The following is a 15088-nucleotide window of genomic DNA, read 5'->3' as shown; positions in this document are numbered from 1 at the left end:
CCAGTACCTTTACTTTGTTGTCCTTAATCCATTTTGCCACAACTTTAGAAATATGCTTGGGGTCATTGTCCAGTTGGAAGACCCATTTGTGACCAAGCTTCAACTTCCTGACTGATGTCTTGAGATGTTGCTTCAATATATCCACATAATCTTCCTCCCTCATGATGCCATCTATTTTGTGAAGTGCACCAGTCCCTCCTGCAGCAAAGCACCCCCACAACATGATGCTGCCACCCCTGCCCTTCACGGTTGAGAGGGTGTTCTTCGGCATGCAAGCCTCCCCCTTTTTCCTGCAAACATAACGATGGTCATTATGGCCAAGCAGTTCTATTTTTGTTTCATCAGACCAGAGGACATTTCTCCAAAAAGTACAATCTTTGTCCCCATGTGCAGTTGCAAACCGTAGTCTGGCTTTTTTTATGACGGTTTTGGAGCAGTGGCTTCGTCCTTGCTGAGCAGCCTTTCAGGTTATGTAAATATAGGACTTGTGTTACTGTGGATATAGATACTTCTGTACCTGTTTCCTCCAGCATCTTCACAATGGCCTTTGCTGTTGTTCTGGGATTGATTTGCACTTTTTGCAACAAAGTACGTTCATCTCTAGGAGACAGAACACGTCTCCTTCCTGAGCGATATGATGGCTGTGTGGTCCCATGATGTTTATACTTGCGTACTATTCTTTGTACATATGAACGTGGTACCTTCAGGCGTTTGAAAATTGCTCCCAGGTATGAACCAGACTTGTGGAGGTCTACAATTTTTTTCTGAGGTCTTGGCTGATTTCTTTTGACTTTGCCATGATGTCAAGCAAAGAGGCACTGAGTTTGAAGGTAGGCCTTGAAATACATCCAAACGTACACCTCCAATTGACGTAAATTAGCCTATCAGAAGCTTCTAAAGCCATGACATCATTTTCTGGAATTTTCCAAGCTGTTTAAAGGCACAGTCAACTTAGTGTATGTAAACTTCTGACCCACTGGAATTGTGATACAGTGAAATAATCTGTCTGTAAACAATTGTTGGAAAAATTACTTGTGTGATGCACAAAGTAGATGTCCTAACCGACTTGCCAAAACTATAGTTTGTTAACAAGAAATTTGTGGAGTGGTTGAAAAATGAGTTTTAATGACTCCAACCTAAGTGTATGTAAACTTCCAACTTCAACTGTGTGTGTGTGTGTGTGTGTGTGTGTGTGTGTGTGTGTGTGTGTGTGTGTGTGTGTGTGTGTGTGTGTGTGTGTGTGTGTGTGTGTGTGTGTGTGTGTGTGTGTGTGTATATTGGGGCTAAGCTAAAAGTCAAACAGGGCTTCACCTGGATCATTTGGATCCGGCTTTTTATCTTTCTCAACTTGAAACAGAGAGAGAAGGAGAGAAGAGAAAAGAGGAGATATTTAGGATTATAACACACTATGGTTAATATTTTATGTTCCAGAAGAGAGTGACAAGATTTTACTCTTTAGTCTTCTCCATCTGACCCTTGACCTTTAGAGAGAACACCGGGAACTCTGCAGGAGTGTGTTAGGTAGTTGACAGACGTATCATTGACAAAACTCCACAGACATACACGTAGGTACAGACACGCTGAAACAGTGAGACATTAGCCTAAGGAGTAGTCAAAAGTAAAGAAGCAACAACAACAGGATGTAGTTAACAGTAACAGACAGACACAGCTTTAGACCGTCGTAAACTTAGACGTAAGACAAACAACAGCTGCACCAACCAAAGACGGGACACATTGACCGGTGGTGGGTTGAGTTGAGCTGAGTTAAAATACATATTATAGGAACTCTGTGTGCGTACACCCAATCCTTTCTGTCCTCCTGGTATCGTAGCTCTGCCTGCAGCTGCAGCTGCTGCTCTGCTCTACTGCCTCCCTCTTTGGGTTTCTCTGTCTCTGGCAGTGACATAGCATCATACCTGTCTGTCCCAGCGCACAGCGTGGCGTGGTGAGCCCACACTCACTGACACATGACCAGACGACTGAAGGAGATAACACAGAAGCAAAGTAAAAAATGCATTCAAGTCACATGGGTGGGCATGGGCATATGTCCAACCAAAAGAAAGAAGCTTACAGACCAGACCGACAGATCATTCATGTTGGTCACAGACAGATGGGAGACTGTAGGTCCCTGATAGTAGGACCACTACAGTGCTGTTGCAGTGTCTCCCCAGACAGACCTCCACAGACCAGACTGGCTCTCTCTCTCCCCACTCGCTCTCGGCAGACATGAGCGACGGATAAAAAAAGCACAGAGGAGGAAGGAGGAGTGGACATAGCTGGGAGGAGGGTGGGAGGGGGTGATGTGGTGAAAGAAAGTTGAAAGAGGGAGGGAGGAGAGACAGGGGGAGGATGAGGTAGGTACTCACGGATGGTTAAATCCATCACTTGTGACGCCAAGCAGAAGACAGGGTGCTCAAACATTTCCCTCTTTCTCCCTACAAAAGAGGAGGATTGGGGCATGCAAGAGGCTGGGGTCAGAGGTTAGGGTGAGAGGTTATAGGTCAGAGGAGATGGAAAGGCAGAGAACTGTCCTGAGTTGTGTTCATTAGGGCACACTGTAGCAAAATGTTTCGTAACAGAAAACAGTGCAGGTAGTTCTCCACTCTTTCAGTCTGTTTTCTTTCATTTTGTGGCCTAACGAACACAACCATGGTGAGTATTGACTTGGGTTGGGGCTGCGGATGACAGGGTTCAATAACTAGTGTTTTACCACTATTTTCTTAATATTGGAACAACAGCATCACAAGGATAGGTAAAATAGGTCTACTTGGTATATCTTCCAGATAGTAAGGGATAAACACCTTAGTATCTTTGGAACCCTGGGTATGTCTTTTTAGTTATTGACTACACGTTTTGGATCAATCTGTTGACATGCATGTCAAAGCAAACACTGCATGTGACTTTGTAGGGAAACCAAAATGGTGTTTTGCAAGTAATAGAGTACTGAAATATCTAATTGAAGGTGAAATGGTTCTATGTAGTAGCTAGTTCATACCTATAAAGACAAACCTTTCCATAATGTATTGTAGTACATGCAGGTAACAGATGCTGGGTTGTCTGTGTCCAATCCGAGCATTCTTTTTCATTGGCTTCAAAACCACTTATCACAGAAATGTGAGGTGATAAATGTGGCGAAGCCAATGAGATGAGAGAGAGGAAGAGGACAGCAGACAGAGGAACAGGGAGAGGAGGGTAATGGTCCGCAGGAAGAACAAGAGGAAAGATAAGGTAAGAGACAGAGAAAGAGAGGGAAAAGGAGAGGGAGAGTAGGACAAGGGTCCCCAGGAAGGGGATGGGCCAAAGTAAGATTTATTTGATAAATCTTAGATTATAGACCCTGGAGTCTAGGGGTGGAGATACAGTCAGAAAGGAGTAGTGGGTCAGGAAGGGGAGTTCTGTTCAGGGGAAATCTGCTTCTAGCTACCATATACACTACATGACCAAAAGTATGTGGACACCTGCTCGTCACACATCTCATTCCAAAATCATGGGCATTAATATGGAGTTGGTTCTCACATTGCTGCTATAACAGCCTCCACTCTTCTGGGAAGCCTTTCCACTAGATGTTGGAACATTGCTGCGGGGACTTGCTTCCATTCTGCCACAAGAGCATTAGTGAGGTTGGGTGCTGATGTTGGCCGATTAGGCTTGGCTAACAGTCGGCGTTCTAATTCATCCGAAAGGTGTTCGGTGAGGTTGAGGTCAGGGCTCTGTGCAGGCCAGTCAAGTTCTTCCACACCGATCTTGACAAACCATTTCTGTATGAGCCTCGCTTTGTGCACGGGGTTATTGTCATGCTGAAACAGGAAAGGGCCTTCCCCAAACTTTTGCCACAAAGGTGGAATCTCAGGATCGTCAAGAATGTCATTGTATGCTGTAGCGTTAAGATTTCCCTTCACTAGAACTAAGGGGCCTAGCCTGAACAATTAAAAACAGCCCCAGACCATTATTCCTCTACCAAATTTTACAGTTGGAACTATGCATTGGGGCAGGTAGCGTTCTCCTGGCATCCACCAAACCCAGATTCGTTCGTCGGACTCTCAGATAATGAAGCGTGATTCATCACTCCAGAGAACGCGTTTCCACTACTCCAGAGTCCAATTGCGGTGAGCTTTACACCACTACAGCCGAGGCTGGGCATTGTGCATGGTGATCTTAGGCTTGTGTGCAGTTATTGTGCTGATATTGCTTCCAGAGGCAGTTTGGAACTCGGTAGGGAGTGTTGCAACCGAGGACAGATGATTTTTACCCGCTACGCGCTTCAGCACTGTGAGCTTGTGTGGCCTACCACTTTGTGGCTGAGCCGTTGTTGCTCCTACAGTAGATGTTTTCACTTCACAATAATAGCACTTACAGTTGACCGGGGCAGCTCTAGCAGGGCAGAAATGTGACGTTCTGACTTGTTTGAAAGGTGGCATCCTATGAAAGTCACTGAGCTTTTCAGTAAGATCATTCTACTGCCAATGTTTGTCTATGGAGATTGCATGGCTTTTATACACCTGTCAGCAACGGTTGTGGCTGAAATAGCTGAATTCACTCATTTGAAGGTGTGTCCACACACTTTTGTATATATAGTGTATGTTTACTGCATACTGTGGCTATAATATACTGTATATTCCAGATATATACTGTTAAATCACCACATGCCAGGGGCCAGGATACAGCTAGACTCAAGGTACAGTAACATGGGGGCCAGGCCGGCAAGTAAACAGGGCTTTAATCCAAAACTTTGGATTTGAATGCATTTTTACTCACAACACCTCTACAAAAAGCCAACTCGACCTACAGTAGAGTAGAGTAGAGTACAGCTAAAGCAGCCTGCCTGAAACGAAGGGGAGTGTTAATTGGCTGAGTGACAAACAAGTGACAACCAATCTGTCAAATGGAAAAATACTGTATATGCTGTTTCTCTTGAATTCATGTGCTAAAAAAAGAGGAGCTCTCAGTATGTCTTTAGTGCTTCTTTTCTCCAGGTTAATCTGGTCCAGGTTATCTTGAAAAGAATCCCACTGTAGGATGCTAGGAAAGGAATCAAAGTGGTCATGACAAGTCACTTCCAAATGAGAGTAGAATGTCTGACACTCCTGTTCCACATGGGAAAACCCCAGAATTACTGAAAAGTCACTAAAAGTACTAAAACAGTTACCATCATCTAAAGAAAAACAACCAGTTACAGGTTTTAAAGCAACAGCAACCAAGAATTTACCAACAGAGTTAGTAACTGCTGTTGCATATTGAAGGTGTGTCTGTATATGTAAATCATGGCTAGTTACCTTCGATTTTGGCGTATTCTGTGATTTTAGCGTAGTTGAGCTGTGCAGCCTGTTCCAGACATTTACGGATGACTCCCTTCACTTCCTCTTGTGGGACTGGAGTCACAATGTCCTTCATCAGCACCTGAGGATGAGGAACAGGACAGAACAAGTCTTCCTTAGTCTTTCCACTGAATTTCAGTTTATTGCAGTTTTGTTTTCATTTTCAATTTCCTTTTCCTTTTTCTAGCATATATATGAGATTATATGAGCTATGAGATCTGAATCATTCATAAACTGAACATTTTCTGTAAAAGGAGAATGAAAAGATTGCAGTCATCAAAATGTACTAACCCTTTCCAGCAAAGACAGCGTGGCCTTCAAGGCTCCCTCTGGACGTCCGAACGGGAAGCAATATCTACACGAGAGAAGCCAGTTGAATCACAATGAAATATAAAAATCACTATGGACAACAGAACAATGGAATAGTATACTATTAGTATACTATTCCATTATTCCATCTATCCATCATTCGATCGATCGGATCGATAGATAGACCAGTAGGCAGCAGCACTCACCTGAAGTTAGTGATCTGGTGTTCCAGGATCACACGCAATCGCTCTTTGATTTCTTCAAAGCGCTCCTTTTCATCCACCTTCACTGTTCCCAGTCCGTCAGGCCTTAGGATGACATCATAGAATCCAACACAACATCAGCCCAGCGAATCATGCGGTAGTGGAGCCGCCAGTTGGAGTCCATCAAAAAAGGAACAACACAACAATTTGCACATAAACAGTGCCATCTTTTAGTTCTCCATGATTTTACTGCTGCTTATGTGAGTGAAAGAGAATCATTCTTCAGCATGTTTACCAAATGTAAATGTTCTTTCTTACACAGACAAACATCAAATCAAATTGTATTTGTCACATGCTTCGTAAACAATAGGTGTAGACTAACAGTGAAATGCTTACTTCCGGGTCTCTTTCAACAGTGTAGAATTAAAGATAAAAAATGTAATAAAAATAGAAAGTCACACGACAAATAAATAAACAGTGAATAATGAATAACAATGATAGGTACAAATTGCATAGCTATATACAGGGAGTACCAGTACCGAGTCAATGTGCATGGGTACGAGGTAATTGAAGTAGCTATGTACATATAGGTACTTTTTATAGTACATTATCTTACCTGATGGGCTCTTGGACGAGCTGAAATGTGGAATCCCTTTTCTTTCTAAACTTCAACTTTTTGCTTCCCCGTTTCGAGCCAGCCCCTGGTTCTGGGGTCTGGGCGCCGCCAGGGGCCCAGGGGCCCTCACAACCCATCAGTGGCCCCCAGTAACTGCTGCCCTCTCTGACTTTATAGGGATGCATGGGAGGATGAGCAACATCGACATAATGAGACTGAATAAAGCAACAAAAGACAAGGAGGGAAAAGAAAAAAGGAATACGGTGGAAACCAAGGTAAATATAACTGATTAATAAAAACAAGTGAACAAAATGATGACATGATAACATAAAATACATGATTAAAATCATAATAAATAATATGCAAAACATTCATGACAAACAAAGACGTAACAATGGGAAATCATAAAGCAATGGTGCTCTGCTGCATTTGATGACTCTGACCCTTTTGTCCTCTTACTATGGCCAGCTTTTCTTTCCTTCTTTCTCTTCTTATTTTATCTGAAGACCTTTGTGTGTGTATTTGAGATACAAAGTTTACCCATCTCTCTTGCGATATGTTGGTGATTTAGCATTGCCAGTGCTACCTCGTGATGAGCACTGACTTGTCCAAAATGTTGCCCTCCGACCTGGAGGATGTCCTCTTGGTCTAACGGTTAAGACTACGGATTGGCCGGGTTCAATCAGGTGTAGATTTTACCTGTTACCGTGGACATGGGAGGCGCAGAAAGCGAAGCTGTAGTGAAGCAGGGTGGGGTCGATCATGGCTCCTCTGTCCGCCCTCTCCAGCAGGTCCCCTAGGTAACCCAGGTGTCTGTGACACCCCCGCACGCCGTTCCTGGCACAGTACTCATCCAGGACAAACACCTGGCCTGGGCTGAACCATCCCTACACATTACATCAGAGAGTTTATTTTATGTTATTATCAAGCACTGCAGTGCCTTAGACCACTATGCCACTCGGGAGGCCCAGAGAGGGGGTTTAACAGTTTATATTATAACACCTGGCCCGGGCTGAACCATCCCTACACATAACATCATAGAGGGGGGTTTAACAGTTTAGACTAGAAAACCTGGCCTGGACTCAACCATCCCTACACATAACATCAGAGATGGGGTTTAACAGTTTAGACTAGAGTACCTGGCCCGGCTGAACCATCCCGACACATTACATCATACAGGGTGTTTAACAGTTTAGACTAGAACACCTGACCTGGGCTGAACCATCCCTACACATTACATCAGAGATGGGGTTTAACAGTTTAGACTACAACACCTGGCCCGGCTGAACCATCCCTACACATTACATCATACAGGGTGTTTAACAGTTTAGACTAGAACACCTGGCCTGGGCTGAACCATCCCTACACATTACATCAGAGAGGGGGGTTTAACAGTTTAGACTACAACACCTGGCCTGAACCATCCCTACACATTACATCAGAGAGGGGGGTTTAACAGTTCAGACTACAACACCTGGCCTGGACTGAACCATCCCTACACATTACATCAGAGATGGGGTTTAACAGTTTAGACTACAACACTTGGCCTGTGCTGAACCATACCTACACATTACATCCAAGCTTTTTTTTAAAGAGGTTAGCACCATGATCTCAATCACAAACAAACCCCTTTCCCTGACTGAACCATAACCTAAGTCACATTAACAATGTACCTTGCTCCAAGAAATGTCAGCATTTTGATCAAAAGTATATTTTTAGTGCCCTGGACTGTATTTATTCTCATTCCACCATTGGAGAATGCCACTCACCAGACAGCAGAAGGTGTCATTGAGCCTGTGGTCCAACGTGAGCCTCTGGACGATCTCAAACAGGGAGGCGTGGTCAAAGCTACAGGGGTTAGCCGAGATAAACTCATCCATGCCATGTTTCTGAGCTCTGTCTGCGTCTGTGTCCAACCAGCACAGGGAAAAGGACAGGATTCAGAGGAAGAGGGTGTCAGTAAGGCACAGAGAAATAGTACAGCATCTCTCTCTACCTCAACACAACACTGGGCCTGTCTGGCTAAGACTACTGTTAGGGCAAATTATAAACACTTACAGCTTTACATTGTCAACTTGCATAATTTCAGACAGAGTCAAAAGAGCTGATCGGGATTGTGGAATAAGGAGCTACTGATGTGAATCTGTAGCTAAGCTCAATGGGACCAGTGCTTTGTCGTACTGTAGTACGTGAATGCTGGCATGAAGCTTTGTTTAGTTCAATGGCTACCATTTTAGGCATATTAGATTCAAAACATGTATTAAGAAAGTGGTGGGTTAAATTGAATAGGATGCTATTCTCATTCGCAATATGTATTCAATAGATTCTGCCATTCGCGATTGATTGGTTAATGTCACTAAGTTCCTGACAAATGATGGGCAGTGAGCTGAAAAACAAAACAGAGTACAGTGTGATTTTGAATAAAAATATTAAGCTGAGTAAATAGCTCTGTTTTATGGAGAAAGTCTAGTCGATTAAAAACTGTAAGAGTTAAGTGTTTTCTATTCTGTAGAATACATCTATTTTTATAAAGGTTGGGTAGCGGACACAAGCCTCTAGGGAGCTGCTTATCTGCATCCAAATGCATTCTGGGAGCAGGTCAACTAATGAGTGGCCATGTTTTTTAAATAGATTTTGACGGTATTTGATTAGTGTTGTATGATTGTTCAATAGATCTAAACGGGCAGTGTATATGTTGAGGACAGAGAACAATAGGAAAATACAGGAGACATGTATTCATGTATGACCATCTTCTGAAACAAAAATATGTATTCTGTCTGTCATGACAGTAGTGGTGGAATAATTTGAATAACCAGAATACTCTCATCTAACAAAAACATTGATGAGAAGCCTAAAAGCAGAATATAACCAGTACCTGATAAAAAAAACATTAACATTCCCACATTTTCTTCCCATTTCTGCACTACATACTGTATATAGTCAGATCTCAAACTATCAGTGATGAGATGACATGTGCATGAAAAGGGGGACTCAACATCATGTGCAAGTGACGCGTTCCTACGTCATACATCCGTGTTCATGTCCCTAGTCCTGTACTGAATAGGCATGACGATTATATCATCAAATTTGTGAAAACGCGGTCATATACAGTACCAGTCAAAGGTTTGGACACACCTACTCATTCCTGGGTTTTGCTTATTTTTTTACCATTTTCTACATTGTAGAATAACAGTGAAGACATCACAACTATGAAATAACACATATGGAATCATGTAGTAACCAAAAAAATGTTAAACAAATCTAAATATATTTTATACTTGAGATTCTTCAAAGTAGCCACCCTTTGCCTCGATGACAGCTTTGCACATTCTTGGCATTCTCTTAACCAGCTTCATGAGTTAGTCACTTGGAATCCATCTCAATTAACAGGTGTGCCTTGTTAAAAGTTCATTTGTGGAATTTCTTTCCTTCTGAATGCTTTTGAGCCAATCAGATTGTGATGTGACAAGGTAGGGGTGGTATACAGAAGATAGCCCTATTTGCTAAAAGACCAAGTCCATATTATGGCATGAACAGCTCAAATAAGCAAAGAGAAATGACAGTCCATCATTACTTTAAGACCTGAAGGTCAGTCAATGTGGAAAATTTCAAGAACTTTGAAAGTTTCTTCAAGTGCAGTCGCAAAAACCATCAAGCGCTATGATGAAACTGGCTCTTATGAGGACCACCACAGGAAAGGAAGACCCAGAGTTACCTCTGCTGCAGTGGATAAGTTCATTAGATTTATCAGCCTCAGAAACAGCAGTCCAAATAAATGCTTCACAGAGTTCAAGTAACAGACACATCTCATCATCAACTGTTCAGAGGAGACAGCGTGAATCAGGCCTTCATGGTCGAATTGCTACAAAGAAACAACTACTAAAGGACACCAGTAATAAGAAGAGACTTGCTTGGGCCAAGAAACATGAGCAATGGACATTAGACCGGTGGAAATCTGTCCTTTGGTCTGATGAGTCCAAATTTGAGATTTTTGGTTCCAACCTCCGAGTCTTTGTGAGATGCAGAATAGGTGAACGGATGATCTCCACACGTGTATTTCCCACAGTGAAGCACGGAGGAGGAGGTGTGATGGTGTGGGGGGCTTTGCTGGTGACACTGTCTGTTATTTATTTATAATTCAAAGCACACTTAACCAGCATGGCTACCACAGCATTCTGCAGCGATACGCCATCCCCTCTGGTTTGTGCTTAGTGGGACTATCATTTGTTTTTCAACAGGACAATGACCCAACACACCTCCAGGCTGTGTAAGGGCTATTTGACCAAGAAGAAGAGTGATGGAGTGCTGTATCAGATGACCTGGCATCCACAATCACCCGACTTCAACCCAATTGAGATGGTTTGGGATAAGTTGGACCACAGAGCGGAGGAAAGCAGCCAACAAGTGCTCAGCATAATTGGGAACTCGTTCAAGACTGTCGGAAAAGCATTCCAGGTGAAGCTGGTTGAGAGAATGCCAAGCTGTCATCAAGGCAAAGGGTGGCTACTTTGAAGAATCTAAAAACTAAAATAGATTTTGTTTGGTTTTACACTTTTTTGATTCTATATGTGTTACTTCATAGTGTTGATGTCTTCACTATTATTCTACATTGTAGAGAATAGTAAAAATATAGAATGAGTAGTTGTGTCCAAACTTTTGACTGGTACTATATAAAATTATATTTGTATTTGTGAAGGAATTTACTTCTGCCAGATGCCTTTCGTTATGTTTTTGCACTGAAAACCAATGCACTACGTTTTTGCCCATTCAACACCATTAAAAAAGCCTACAAATGTTCAAAAACGACAAGGCAACTTGCAGCGTCACTTGCATAGCATATAGAGAGATGAAAGAGGTGTTGATGTTCATGTCCTCCTCAGCGTCGGTGAGTGACAAGTGTCATGTCCAATCGTGTGACACTGAAAAAAGTGAGGATAATGTGACGGTGGTGGGGCAGGTGGATAAGGGGGTAGGCTTGGCTTGGCTGGGGGTGGGGGTTCTATAGCAACACTAACTTTGAACTCAACTGACATCTGTCCGCCCCATGTTCAGAGACAGGGATAGATAAAGGGAAGATGGAGGGCCACGGATGAGGATAGGACAGCTGTATGTTCAATGGTACTTGTTAAAGGGTTCTAGAGTGTAAAATTAGGAGGTGTTTTGTTTCTTAATCATCCAAACGAGTGAACTAGACCAACAGACTATGTATCCCTGGTTTTGCTAGGCACTGACAAAAAAGGCCCTACCACAAGTTAAAAGGGAGAAAGGGGTGAACTAAGGCTAACACAGAGGGGTAAGCACAGGTTAAGAGAGAGGTGAGAGAGGGAATAAATTATAGATATGATGGAAAAATGAAAGTTGTAGGGGGAGATAGAGTTCAAAAGGGAGGGTGTGAGAATGAGATGAAAAGGGTAAGAGGAAACAAAGGATGAACACAGAGAAAGAGAAAGAGAAAGGGGAGGGGGGAAATGACTCGGACACAGAGAGATAAATAGACGAGGGAGATACAGACAGTGCCAGGAAAGTGCGGAAGAAAGCGATAGCGGACGGGGTGGGAGAGTTACGGGGGCAGTGGGGAAGGGTGGGGGTGAGAGAAAGTGTGCGATCGGGGCAGAGTGAAGGTGCACGATGTGTGATAGAAAGTGCTTGAAGGTAGGCGGGAGGAAAGGGGGTGGGGAATATCTCTTCTGTTTGTTTTAAATGAGGAAATGGAGTTTGATTTTGGAATAACAGACTGAATGGACTATGGGGCACATGATCATAATTAGTGAGTTCTTGTCGATGGTGACGTCATCATCTAAAGGCAAGATGATTGGTTACAAATATTTGATTGTTTTTCCATTATGAATATTGGGGAATACAGTAATTAATAAATGCTCAGTGACAAACATAATACTATCACATGCTGTAGAACAGTGTGACTTTTCATTGTGCTTTCAAAAATGTTTCAAAATGTTATGTCATGCATCTCAAGGTTCCATTTTCAATGTTTGGATAAAACATTTTGGGCATTCCTTTTTCTCTTAGCATTTGCAAGTTGACAATACTTGAGTGTGTTGCAGTGTATTTATTCATGACATCTACAGAGCACAACTAACAGGCATACCAACTACTGGAGTATCTCGAACAGGGTAGCAATACAATTTGGTGCAAGTACATCGGTTTATAGCATGAAGCCGACAGAGGCAAAACTACATGTAGATCATTCTCTGGGAGATGGCAAGGGGGAAATAAAAGTCCTGTAATTCCATCAACGCAATAACGAAAACATGACAAAAGTGTTCACCTGTTCAGGCAATCAAAGGGCAATCAAAAGAAACCAAAACGAGATCTGCTCCCTCCTAGAGGTGCTACTACGGGGGGGGGGGCTAGCTGCTGTCTACAGGCCCATCTAGTAAGAGGGTTCTTCCAGAGTATTGTATGGTAAGGAGCGGTGCCAGCGGCTACTCCTTGTCATCTGCATTCAGAATACTCCACGTACATATTTGCCAACTCTCGTGAACAGAGGACAAAAGAAAAGAACCAAAAGCAATTGAGCCACGGCCACTGAGAAGTATTTTTCTCCACACATTTTTGGGGGGTGATTTACCAGGGGGTACTGTAGCACCCTCAGCACCCCTACTTCCCACGGCTATGAATTGAGTCCTCGGAAGTAAAGCATGACCCGTGTCACCCTGCTAAAAGGGTCCAAAACTAATCACAACCAAAATGTTCAACATGTCACAGCTTTCCAACTGCTCTACTCTTTGAAAAATGTATTAAACAATATGGAAATATTCAATCATTTGTAAGCGATGTAAAGAAGTGTAGGACTTTCTAAAAATAAAAATAAAAAGCTTGATTACAAGCTCTGAAGTTCCCTTAGGGGGATTTTTTTTACTGTCCTCTACTGCTCTCTAAAATAGAATTTCCATAACTGTTGATGGATTCACAACTAGATTTCATACAGCAGTCATTTACTGTATTTTATTTTCTGATGGCACCATGTCACATTGGGCCATCTCTCTGCTTTACTCTGAGGGGTCCTTGGACACCAATAAGATTAAGGAGAGAAGGCAATTATGCAACAACAAAAAAAAACATAATAATAACCAGAATATAAACTACAATAGTTACTGAGCCAAATGATAAGTCTAAGAATCAAATACATGCATCCTAAACCGTCAAGAATGGAAGTTTATAGTTACTTCAAATCTCAGATTGAGGAGAAATCAAACATAAAAATAAGTTTTCTACTGAAGACATGAAGCGAGGAGACTTAAGAGGAGGAAGTGGATAGGGAAAGAGGAGAGAAAGCACGTTGCATTTGTCAGATAATCGTTGGGGATTATCTGAGCTGTGCCGGCTATAGGGAAGCACTTACCCTTAAGTCCAGCTAGAAGACAGCGGGGTAAGAAGGGACAAACCAGAATAACATAAAGACTAGCAACAAGGCTAGAGGAGAGCAAACACGAGTGTCCCTCACCTAGCAGTTGCAATACTAAAGAAGGGTAACAAGCAAAGCATGAGGAAGAAAAACAACTAAAAAAACAACAACCTGTACCAAAATGAGAGAGAGAGAGAGAGAGTGAGTGGTGTGTGGGCGGTGGTGGTGTGCTGAGCATGTGTGGGTATGTGAGCTGGAGAGAGAGAAAGAGAAAGAAAGAGAAAGAGAAAGAGAAAGAGAGAGAGAGAGATGTAGAGTGAAAAGAAAGGTAGAGAGAAAGAGAGAAGATCGAGAGAAAATCAAGAGACAGAGAGGGAAATAGAGGGCCAGTGAGAGCATGACAGAAAAAAAGAGAGATTAAAGGATAAGGGTAAAGGGTTATCATCACTCTGCTGTGGTTGATTTAGTCTGGATTCTGATCTAGGTATAGTACATTTGTTGCATTTTAATTTGAGTCAGTTTTCTATAGAAGGAAAATAATCCTGCAGCAACAGAAAATGTAAATTATTATGTGGATTATAATTATTTTCTGTAGGCGTTTTTAAATTTTTCGTAAGGGAAAATCAAGTCTGACATTTCCAAGTGGAAATGACAAGCCTTTTTAAACCTCAAATACATGACAAGTGGTAAATGTCCTGCATTTCAGGAAAGTTATCCTGCAACAGGGTGATCAAATTAAGATCCTACATCTGTATCTTATTCTGCCATACATTATACATTACCATCATAATATGATCGCTTCACTTTGCTTTCTCCAGTTTATAATAGAGGAGCACTGGCCCATACTCTACAGTTACCTCCAGCACTCCAACAACAACTTCTAGTTCTACTATTATTATTATTATTATTAAAATGATGCCAGTGTCCTCTTCTGAATCTATGAAGGCACTGGACAGCTTACAAGATAATGTTTAGAGGAAAAATAAATTAAGAGTAATAACAATCTAAATGGCTAACTCAATTGGAATAAACCTGACATATCCACCTAATGTTATCCTTTTATCCGAATATTTTATTATTATATGGTTATGAATATGGGAGTCCACTTAAAGCAAAGTGATGTTGCCTGGTAATGAGTCGCGACCCTCATAACTTCTCTGATAAGTACAGTACTGTACTCAGTCTGGAGGCAGGCTGGCACATGAGAAAACACTATTAGCTTCGGACTAAAGACTACTCTCCTATCCTTCCAAATCAGTGCTCCAGAACCTTCATAGCA

At 42.2% G+C, this 15088-nt stretch overlaps 1 protein-coding gene across 4 annotated transcripts in view; it reads right to left on the bottom strand.

Annotated features, from left to right (window-relative positions):
• Positions 1 to 15088, bottom strand: part of LOC106565329 (calcium-dependent secretion activator 1) — a 160940-nt gene that overhangs the window by 23221 nt on the left and 122631 nt on the right. For 2 of the 4 annotated variants that reach the window (XM_082959162.1, XM_082959163.1), the window contains exons 12-17: positions 8213 to 8349; positions 7143 to 7330; positions 5831 to 5932; positions 5607 to 5670; positions 5274 to 5397; positions 1312 to 1347 (exon numbers count right to left, since the gene is read on the bottom strand). In XM_082959162.1, the coding sequence (XP_082815288.1) occupies positions 1312 to 1347; positions 5274 to 5397; positions 5607 to 5670; positions 5831 to 5932; positions 7143 to 7330; positions 8213 to 8349 (651 nt within the window). The remainder of the gene's footprint in view (positions 1 to 1311; positions 1348 to 5273; positions 5398 to 5606; positions 5671 to 5830; positions 5933 to 7142; positions 7331 to 8212; positions 8350 to 15088) is intronic. The other 2 variants (XM_082959164.1, XM_014132316.3) reach the window with 1 other exon arrangement.

This window comes from Salmo salar, chromosome 12 (assembly GCF_965601325.2).
Source record: "Salmo salar chromosome 12, fSalSal1, whole genome shotgun sequence".
Lineage (NCBI taxonomy): Eukaryota > Metazoa > Chordata > Actinopteri > Salmoniformes > Salmonidae > Salmo > Salmo salar.
This window is presented reverse-complemented; position numbering and strand designations above follow the sequence as displayed.